At 38.2% G+C, this 11488-nt stretch overlaps 1 protein-coding gene across 1 annotated transcript in view; it reads left to right on the plus strand.

Annotated features, from left to right (window-relative positions):
- The window catches only part of LOC115381689 (contactin-associated protein-like 4), a 104453-nt gene extending 94906 nt beyond the window's left edge, over window positions 1-9547 (plus strand). Inside the window, exons 20-24 of the mRNA XM_030083245.1 lie at window positions 807-940; window positions 1852-1939; window positions 7850-8065; window positions 8485-8556; window positions 9162-9547. Of these exons, the coding sequence (XP_029939105.1) occupies window positions 807-940; window positions 1852-1939; window positions 7850-8065; window positions 8485-8556; window positions 9162-9361 (710 nt within the window). The 3' untranslated portion in view covers window positions 9362-9547. The remainder of the gene's footprint in view (window positions 1-806; window positions 941-1851; window positions 1940-7849; window positions 8066-8484; window positions 8557-9161) is intronic.
- Window positions 9548-11488: the final 1941 nt, after the last annotated feature.

An 11488-nucleotide genomic window follows, 5' to 3' on the forward strand; every position in this document is an offset into this window, starting at 1 on the left:
TATTCCAAAAGAAAACTTGGTGCACACAGTTGATTAGTGTCTTTCTACCTTTAGACTCCCTCTAAAATATGATGCAGGTCCTCCTTCTGAGCTCTGAATGTACTTAAATACATAGATTATTTTTGCTTTTCAGATTTGAATTTTCATTCTTCTTCAATGTTCAGTTAAGACAAAACAAATATATTAATTTGCTCACATGGACTTGTTTGGGTCAAGCAGCAACAATGTAAAGTATCAGCATCATTGTTATTCAAAGTGTGAATTTCTGGCTTGCAGTTGGCAAAAGTAATTTTTAAAATATTGAATCCCTGTCATCACTACAATAAAAATCATCAAAGAAAATATCACAAGTTGATTTAATTTTCAGTTGTCCTACGGTCTTCTTTTGTTATTTTGAAACTTAAGGCAGTGCATCCATCCACAATAATTGTGAAGGATCAAAGTGTCTTCAATAACTGTGTCTTCTCAAACACATTTGCAGTTTTCCTCCATCGTGCTGTGAGTGGGCTTCCCTATGGCGGGAGTGTTGTTGCAGTGATGTTTCACTGACGTTTTACATGACACAATGACGTGGCTCTTACTTGACAGTGGAAAAGCAGCCCGTTCTTAGGAGGTGCAAGATTTGAACCATCCAAGCACTGGCACAAGTACTGACCCCAAACTAGCACCTGGTTCTTCTCGATAATGGGGATCACAGAATGTGTCACCAGATGTATCACCTTCTGTGTGGATAAACTCAAACCAGCTATTCTATTCTATTCCTTTAAGACACATCACGACATGCTTTTGTGTTTTTGTTGGTGAAGATGAGCTGGAGCTGAGGTACAAGCTGCACAGCAGAAGGGATGTGGAGGTGCTGAGCAGCAGAGTCATGAACTTGGCTGACAGGCGACTGCATACAGTGATCATCAGGCGACTGGCGGACTCCGTCTCCATCCAGGTAAAAACTCAACAGATATTTTACGGTGTCACACAGATCAACATTTGTTTTAATCACAAGCAGGCGAAGTTTCCGTCACTAGCTGAGACAGTTTTTAAAGAAAAGAACACACAGCTTTATAATTCAAGACTTTTACTATGATTGTTCAACTGGAGACCACAATACATTCAAATATTGGTGGTTTTCCTTAGGAGAGTAAAATAAAATAATTTGTTAAGATGATTGCTTGAGATTGTTCATTACTATGTTTAATTTTTTCACTTTTCACTATTGAGTTTCCTACAGAAATGCAATTGTGAACAATCATTCATTTTAATTTTTACTAGTACTCTCCCTGTAATTGTTCATCCTTCAGGTTGATTTTACCAAATACATAAATTTTGCACGCATACATGCACATGTGCACTTTACGCATGTGCATTTATAACAGTGGGTGTGTAAAAACGCCTCTGACTACAGGAATTGTGTGTCTCATAGAAACTCTTCATAAACACTCCATTCCCTATTTTTTTCCAGGTACTTTAAGTTCCTCTGATTTCTGTGGTTCCACTTAACTCTCAGCTTGATCACCATTAACACATGTCTTATTGAACAATGGCACAAAAGAACAAATGTCTGTGTTTGCAAGCAATGCATCAGAGTCTGTTTATTATGAAGAGAGTGCCACTCATTTTTGTGCCACCTCCATTTGTGCTACAATTTTCTGCTTACCAATGATGAGCCACAAATACTGTTGGCTTGCAGCATATCGGTTGCGTTTCATTTGATATGCAGATTAAGAGTTACAGGTTGAGCCCAAGGCGAAGCTGACATGGATGCTTCCACAAAAAAATAAAATGTATTTAAGCATTAATTTCACATTAGAAGCCCCATACTTGACTTATATTATTATTGTCATCATGATGTTTCAGATTGACCAGAATTCCAGAGAAGACTTCAACCTGACATCTGATGTGGAATTCAACAGCGTCAAATGTCTTATTCTCGGAAGAGTCCGGGGTAAGTGAGGCTCAGACTCATTTAAATAACAGTGGCTGATATTTGGCCTCATGCAATCGAACACTGCCCTGCCCTGAAACCATCTGCTGTTTGCTGGTAAGTTTATCCATGACCAAGGTAAAAGCTGGTGTTGGAGTAAACGGCTTTGGCACCGTTAAAGAACAAGCTGCTGGTTGTTAAGTGGTATTATGCATCTGGAGCTTTTTTAGAGTCATGTGGATAGTTGTAGGTCGAAGTTGTTCTCTAAATTACAGTGCTGTGTTATTAATTTGAAAGCTAAGAAAATACAGTATGTTTGTGCACTTCTATTGGTGTTACAAAAGCAGTGACTAATCACGTCTTTGTGTCTTTCTAGTGAGAGCAAGGATTCAGACAGCTGTAATGGTAATAACTTCAGAAAAGGTCCTTCACTTTGTATGGTAATGAGGAGAGACTGAAAAGAACAAATTACTAGGAAGATTGGAGTCAGCACCTCGCTATTCAGCATAACAACCAATAAGTCTCAGCTGCTACGGGTGAGGTCAGACTAAACCAGGAAGTCAGACAGTGAAGTTCAGCCTTGTGCCTGTGTGACAGAGCAAAGCTCTTAAGCATCATTTCCACCATAGTCTGCAGAATACATGAATCACCCAGAGATTTTATCAATTTTAAGAAAAATGAGTTTATGCAATTTGTTGCAACTTTTTCACAATTTTATTATCAATGTGTCCTCAAAACTAATGGATTCCAGGTGCTGATGGTAATTTGTGTCTCTGTGGGTTTTGGCCTTTTTGATGAAGTCAAACACAGATTTATGGCTGATTGAGGACTCTGAGTTGCATATATGTCCGGTTGCCTGGATCTGTGTTGTCTCACTGGTTGCCCTGCTTTTCAGTAGCTGCTGGATTAAGCCCCATCCTGTAGCAATCTATGTCAAATAATAAGTATATGAAGAAAATTACATGCATTTGCAAACATAGGGTGTTGATCAGTTATTTAATAGAGAGCACAGAGCATGGTTTTCATTTTCACAGAAAAATGTGACATCAATTTTATATACTTTTTATTTCTGTGTTTTTGAATTTAAAGATCAACTTGAACAACTTTTTAGTGCAGATTGTTGAACTTATATCCAGCTGATGTGTAAATGACTCACTCATCAAGTCATCTGAAATTCTGTGATTGTTAAGTTTTCATTAGATGTTAGAAAAAATGACTGAAAGTATTTTACTAACAAATGAAAAATCAGCTATCTAACGCTTTACTTTTTTCAGAGGCTTTGAAATTCCACAATAAACACTTAAAAACAAAGTGACTATTGAGTTTGTCTCTGTGAAGCTTTAAGCAGTGTTCACGTAAATGAGTGCCAGTAGAAAAAAAAAAGAAGGAACATTTTCACTGTTGTGTGATTTACTTTATAATCACATTGGCATTTTTAACTCAGGACCAAAAAATGACTCCAAATGCCAGGCTTGTGACATTTTCTGTGGCACAATTTCCCCAACAATACTGCATGCTGGGCTTATTACAATAAACTGTCAGCTGTATTACTGTGGTGGTGTTTTCAGCTGATAAGCAGCCCCCAACAGCTTTTTTGGTGTCTAAAGGCGTCACGATAACAGCAGGGTATGGAGTTTCTGTAGCTCATCACGTCTTGTGTTTGGTGTTTTTGGCTTTTGTTGCATTCAGACTTTAACTGAACTTTACTCAGTTTATTCAAAAGGAAACACTTGTGGGATGTGCGTCAATAGTGATCCCACACTAATAAACAACAAACAAAAAGTCTGTCTTTTGAATGGAGGAGCAAGACTACATCTGTATCTGGGTGAGAGAAGGTTTCTTGGAGCTGTCTTTAAAGCGATACTTCAACATTTTGGCAAATTGGCCCATCTAGGGCAATTCGGTAGTCATTTAGAACAGCATACTTACTTTTTTTGTGAGGGCGAGCTGTTGTTTATTCAGCGGTGCGTCTGAGGAGAGCTTCACGGCGGACATAATGGAAGTGGACGGTACAGTTGCTTCCCTCGTCAAACTCATCAATCCAACACAATCCAACAACCCCAAAACACACTTTGGTGGACACGTTATAATCCGCACATTCACTACGCTGTGAAACACCAACAAATAATATTGTAGCGTTACGACATTGAAGCAAATATTGGGAACTACTTTTTCTTTTGAGATCACTACGCCCAGACGCCATGTTTAGTAAGTAGTTCCGTTTTAGCAATCTTCGCAAAAAAACGCTCAATCTCGTAATTTTGCATTAATATTTCACAGCGTAGTGAATGTGGGGATTATCACGTGTCCACCAGAGTGTGTTTTGGGGTTGTTGGATTGTGTTGGATTGATGAGTTTGACGAGGGAAGCTACTGTACCGTCCACTTCCATTATGTCCGTCGTGAAGCTCTCCTCAGACTCACCGCTGAATAAACAACAGCTCGCCCTCACAAAAAAAGTAAGTATGCTGTTCTAAATGACTACCGAATTGCCCTAGATGGGCCAATTTGCCAAAATGTTGAAGTATCGCTTTAACAACCTTGACCAGCTTTCATCTTCAACAGAACAACATTTCCTTCTCAATCATTTGGTTTCTTCTCTGGTGATTTATAATGAAACTGTAGTTTCTTGAGAAATTTGCTCCTCCTCCAGGTCCAAGAAGGTATCTGCCAATCTTTAAAAGTATCTTCATTCCTCTTCCTACATCATTAAAGTTGTTTGGGAGATGCAATGTTGACAAGATATTCAGTTTAGAGCTTCACCCTACTTTGCACTGAAATGGACCTACTACTTTTTATTACTGATATACAAAAATAAGAATAAAAATGAAATATCAGCAGAGAAAATTTGAACCCTTAACTCAGATTTAATCAGTCTACGGTCCTCAGCAGCGGTATAATGTAGACCAGCTTGGAGATTCTTCTACCGTTTTTTTGTGAAAGCATGCTGAGACTATGAGGAGGAGGATGTCTCTATTTATAGGTTCAGCTCCTCAGCTTTGTCATTGTTGACCCAGGCCATGTTAGCAGGAGACCCAGCTGCCCCAATCCTGTGCCAGATGCCCAACATAGTCATATCAGTATCTGTAAGGTAGCAAGATTGTTGATTTAATGCCACTCCCTGCCAGGCCTGTCATCCATCAGCCTGCCTAATGGACCAGGAAGGCAGTGGGGGTGTGGGTGTGTGGGGGTGTGGGGGTGGGGTTAATAGCAGGTGAATATAACATCCTTTCAGCACACCGATTCAAGCCCAGTGCTATCAGCAACCGAGTTCGGCTGAATAAGAAACCCCCCCCCCCTATGATGCCACTCAGCATTTTTCCACCTCCTAAAAACTAAACTGCATCTCAATATTTGAAAATTATTCCTGTGCTTCCAAAAACTTGATACATTTTCGATTTTCATTTGAGAATCTAACCATCTGTCTTGTTTTATCCAGTAAGCTTTACTGTGAGCTGGAGCAGATCACAGCAACAAAAGCCAGTGTACACCTTGAACGGGTCAATGGGAGGAAATCTCAATGCCGAACGAAAAAATCCACACGTGAGGAGAGTCTGGCATTAAAACAAAGAGTTCTCAATGAATGCTAACTGTTCATTGTGATTATTCAATTCTGTCTTTTTGCTGGTGCACAAATACATACAGAGTGCTTTTATTGTTGTCTAATATACCTTTGTCATAACAACACATGCTGAATATTTAGATGCATGTTTGATTCAGCTAATTATTGCTTTTTCTTGGGATACTGTTTACTGTTTATCTCATATATATATATATATATATATATATATATATATATATATATATATATATATATATATATATGTATATATAGATATAGATATATAGATATAGATATAGATATACACATACACGCACACACACACACACACACACACACACACACACACACACACACACACACACACACACACACACACGTATATGTGCTTTATAATGTCATAAATGTCATGAAAGAGCCACATCTATCAGTGGAAATACAGCTGTAAGTTTGTATTGTGAGCAATTAAGAATGGATAAGCATACATGATACTTATCCAAGTATATTTATACTTATGCCTTCTCTTGGATTATTATAAGAAGATCTTCACGTGTTGCACAAATCAATCTCTTTTTTTCCTGTGATCATTTTGAGATTTAGATTTAATCTGATCAGTTAAGCAGCCGAGAAACTTACTTTTGCTGTGCCACCATTTATCTGATGAAAAGTTGTCTCTCTGGCAGTAACTTAGATGAGTGACAATGCTATGCTGCTGTGTAATCAAACTGCGCTGAGTGATTGTAGTTCGAAGCGACATTCATAGCTGCGTACGGCTGTTATTTAGCACCTGGTGTCATGAATATTAAGTCTGTGAGCGCATTAACCAGGAGACAGAGCCAATGGTAGTTGTTTCAGAAGGTATGCACAGATCAAATGGGAGGTAGTAGCAGTCAATCAAGTGCTGAGTGTTGGAAACTTGTAACCAAAGACTTAACTTTGTGTTTAGTCTAGGTCTCACAAAATTAAGATGGTCCTATTATTGCTGTGGATATTTATGGAGAGAATAAAACCTCATGTTTTGATGACTCTGAACTCTGAAAACACTTTCAGGCTACAGACTGCAGTTGTACCCAAGGAAAACAATCATGTCGACTGCCAATAAATTTGTTCAGCTCACTCATGCTCAAGGGTGAATAAATTGATTTTAATGACCTGTTTGCCCTCCCTCTGGCACCATTATCACTGCTGAGACTCTACTTGTTCTACCACACACTTTTCTTATTGTACAGTTTAATTACCCTTTCAGTCTTCATTAGTGCGCTTTAAGCATGTTGGTTATCAGCAATTTAATACTGCTTGGTCTGGCACTTCACTATTAAAATGGAGCTTCCCTTTTAAGAAAAAGGAACACTCTGCCTCGTTTTTTTTTTTTTTTTTCACATTTAAAGCCTAAAGATGCTAAATCCTGTGAAGCAACCTAAATGAACTTTTCACAAAATATTTGCTATGTTTTATTTCTTCAGTTTCACCAGAAATAGCTGTTTGTAAGACTTTTGTCTAGGTATTAGCAGCGCAGTTCTGAAATTGCTTTCATTTGATTTGAATTAGTAAGAAAGTTAAATAGAATTTAGACAAGAAAACAGAAACAATAAATAAGGACCCAAACAAGTGAGAGTGTGAGTAAATTAATATCTCACAATGAGTATGCTGTGTAGAGACAGACTGTAACGATCACATTGATGCTAAAGATTTGCATGCATCCACCCACATCCCAGCGACACCTTTGGTCAGATCACCTGTTGGGCAGAAAGACACACAAGCACATGGATTTGACTGTTGGAATGAGCTGGAGGACAGTTTGAGAACAGAGAATAAACAAGTGATTATCCAGAAGAAACATAAATACACAAGTGAAAACATACAGACTCCATACAGAAGTGCCTGGCCCAGATTCAAACCCACAAACTGCTATGAGGCCACTGAGTTTCATTTAAGTTGTCATTGTCACAGAAAAACGATCATAAAGCCCGTGAAGACTCATTGTTGTGCATTCAAGCTTCCAGTTTCAATCCAACTAGACACTTTCCTACATCAAGTTCTGAAATGACACCATGGTTTTGGTTTTGTTTCATCCTTCTTATTACTAAAGTTCCATTGGTTTCATTGGTAGTGGTTTTATTTATGCAGGAGTATTATTGGAATAATTAGGTATTTAAACTCTCTCTTCAGACATAATATGCGGTTGCTATCATTATCTTCTATCAGAATTTTATTTCAACTAAGAAATGTAAATACTACTAATCATCGTGACAGCGTTTCATCAAGATAAACATTCCTATCATGGCAGTATTTCAGATGTTTAATTGGACTGCACTGATAATAAATCTGTCCTAACTCTTCCTGTCTGTCTCTCTGTCTCCTTGTGTTCAGAGTCTGATGGATTGGATTCGGAGTTGGCCGAGTTTGCCTCTCTTGGGTTCACTGGCTGCCTGTCAGGTGTTCGTTTTAACTCCATCAGTCCTCTGAAAGCTGCTCTGCTCCATCCTGACAGCCCTGTTACTGTCACTGGCCCACTGCTCCAATCAAGCTGCGGCTTCTCTTCATCGGAAAATCCCTACGCAGCAGAAACCACACACTCCTTATCAGGTACAAGGGAACCTGGCCCGTACATGCTGTTCAATAGACATGGTGCTCCTTCTTCCTAAGAGGAGATTTGTCTGGCACGCCTTTAATATTATTCTTATGGCTGTTCATTAGACTTTTGTATTGGCTCATTAACCATCCTCCTCGGTTTGCTGACAGAGTGATGGTGCAGTGACTGATGACATTAGTCAGATGAAGTGCAGTGAACTCCTTTAAGACTGTGATTAGGCTTTCATAGAGCTCAGCCTGCACTGACTGATGGTTTTCAAATCAGCTCTGCTCTCCGTTACTCTTTTGTCTATGCATCTTTCTATTTTACTCATTCTGCTTTAAAAGAAAAAAAATAAACAAATCAAAACAACTATTTTCTTTCTTTTGGTTGTCCTCTCATTAATACTCATCCATGCTGTGCCTGTATGCAGACCAACCTGGTTCAGTGGATCCTCGTCAGCCTTTAGTCAACGCCATCAAGAGTGACTCGGCTCTAATTGGAGGTAATGCTATCCATCTCAGTGGGAGCTTTTCATTAAATGTTCCATTCACATCACAGAAAACTTCATGTAGCCTAAGTATCAGACTTCCTCAGATGTCTACAGGCTTCTTGTTGCTCTTTTTATGTGTTTCTCATCTTCACATATTTCCCTGTTTTTTTTCCACCATTTTGGTGAATTATTTTTAGACGTCTGCCTCCAGATCGAGGCCTTTGTCTTTTATATACATCCTGACAAAGAGCTGGTTAGAAACAGGGCGACAGGTCAAAGAAATCATCAGTTGTTGAGTTTTCTCAACTTTGTTATAATTGGCATGTTTCTCATTAATGTGATAGCCAAGAGATCAGCCTTCCGCTGAAAGCAGATCTACTTTATGTGTTTGAGTGATGAATAAGGAGTTTCAGAGGTGTTGGTGGGCATCTTTCTGAACTTTACAGACAGCCAACGTTTCTTAATTGTTTCTGTTTTGTATTTAGTGCACAGATGTGAAAATAAATACTAAACTTCTGCTTTATGGAATAAAGAAAGTGAACCTTTTTTTTGACATGTGCCTCAAAGTGACAACTTTACAGGGGTTTTAATTGTTTTTCATCTGTTGGATTTTGCAGGGGTAATTGCTGTGGTGATTTTTGTCACCGTGGCCGTATTGGCAGTCATGGCCAGATTCATTTGCATCAGAAAAGAGACATATCAAAACCAGGACGTAAAAGAAGCTCAGCCGGAAGAGGACAGCCACGAGTTCCAGTTGGGCAGCCAGGCAGACTCTCCGAGTGGCCCCAGTGAAAACCACAAGGAATATTTCATTTAGCAGGAGCCCTGACCTCTTACTCTTATGGGAAGACTTATCAAGCAAACAGGGCTTTACAAGAAACCACAGAGCACCTCAGTCAACAGCACAGGGGCTCTCTAAGCAATGAAGAACAATCACTGGGTTTATTTATTTCCCTTTTTGTAAGAATTGTACATGTTGGTTGAAATGAAATGGATCCCGTTAAAGTGGGACTTCCTGATTTCCGGGATGTGTATTTACATGGTTAAGCAGTGACGTTTGTGCTTAAGAGTGTATTTCTTTAATGTGATCATTATCTCACTGTCACACACACACACACACACACACACACACACACACACACACACACACACACACACACACACACACACACACACACACACCAAACTCCACATGCTATTGATCAGAAAGCCCCTTTGTTCCCCTAAAGTCTTTTACCCTTTATTTAAAAAAGAAAAAAAAGGTTTTTTTTACAAGGACGATGCTCTTCTGTGAAATTTGGCATGTCTAAGCCGTACAAGGTGTTTTTAAGTGTGGGAATACGGACTGGAGGACTGACGCATGGTTCATATATGGGGTCCAATCCCCACCATCAAACTAATTCCATCTCTTACAATTACCGTGATTTCAGATCCTGCTGTATATAATACCAAATTAAAGTCATCCAAAAAACTTCACATCCACACTTTGTCTTTGAAATTGTCAGAAGGCAGTTTTGTTTGTTTTTGATCCCTTCAGATCATCATCAAGTCTTTACAATGAAACAGAGATTTTTTCTTTTCTCGTATTTCTACAAGCCACGTACAGTGATCTGATAATACTCTTTACGACACAGATATTTCATGTGTTTTTGTATAATCATTTGTCTTGACCTGAAATGTAAACTAAGATAAATAAATACGATGATTATAAGAATATGATGCAATTATATTCAGTCCACCCAAAGTTAACACTGACTGCTTTTGCCTAAACTGTCTCAGCACAACTATCATGGAAAACGCAAGACACATAATATCGTGTTATTGTTTTCTATGCCAACATATTTAATATACACTAACTGGTAAAATTTTATTTTAACTCAAGTCATTGACATCCAAACAATACTGCTGAACTGCTTCAAAGTTAATTGGTGAACTTGTAGAGGCAAAAAAAAAAAAAAAAAAAAGATTACTGAAAGCGGAAAATTAATTTACATTTCAGAATTTTACACACACTAATAAATCTATTCTGAATTACTCTCTGTCTGCAATTAAAACAGTGTTGGAACACACTGTGGTACCATTCCCTCGTGACCATGAAGTGAACAACAGAAAGTCTTGTGCTGCTAGGAAAATGGTGAGAAAAACACAATGATGAATGGAAGACAGATCCTTAACAATGATCTATTGTTTTCGAAGTTAAGTGGAATTTCTCAGAGAAAAAAAATACCCAGACTTATTCTAAAGGGTGAAATTATGCATCTGTTTCAGTATTAAATGTACAGCAGAGCATTTATAGGTCAACAGAAGAAACATATTTTTCATATTTATGTAGAGAAAATGTAACACAAAAGTGAATGACCTTATTAATATATGTATACAAAAAATACTGTCTTGCTTGGAAGCCTGAGCTGCCAGTTGTCTCCATGGTTTATTACTATCATTAACCCTTAATAGTGCACTTACTTGTGCATGTGCACTTCAAGATTCATTATTTTACCCTCAGACACTGAACTCACAGCCTCAATATTAACAAATTTACTGCATTATCTGCCATTTATTCAAATATATTTTTTAAAGACAAATTTCATGATATACATCTTAAAATGCATCTATTTGTGATATATTTCTCAATGCATACAGTAACATGTTATAAAATCCTATTGACAGGTGTCCTTCAGTTCTACTATATCTAATATGCTGCTTGACATGCCCTGTACGTCTGCGGCTCCTATTATTAAATGTGTGTTTCCGCGAGTACATGGCAATCTTCAAGACAAAGGAACAAAATACATCGTTTGTCATTGCATGAAGAGTTTAAAGCAGAGGTCTCATGCCTTGTCATTGTCTACCGAAATTTTAGAAATCCTACACATCTAACAGCACTTGTTTTTAATGTCTCACACAGTGTTTTTTTAATGTCCTTCCTTTGTTATTGTCTTTATTA

Source organism: Salarias fasciatus, chromosome 23, assembly GCF_902148845.1.
Source record: "Salarias fasciatus chromosome 23, fSalaFa1.1, whole genome shotgun sequence".
In the NCBI taxonomy this organism is placed as follows: Eukaryota; Metazoa; Chordata; class Actinopteri; order Blenniiformes; family Blenniidae; genus Salarias; species Salarias fasciatus.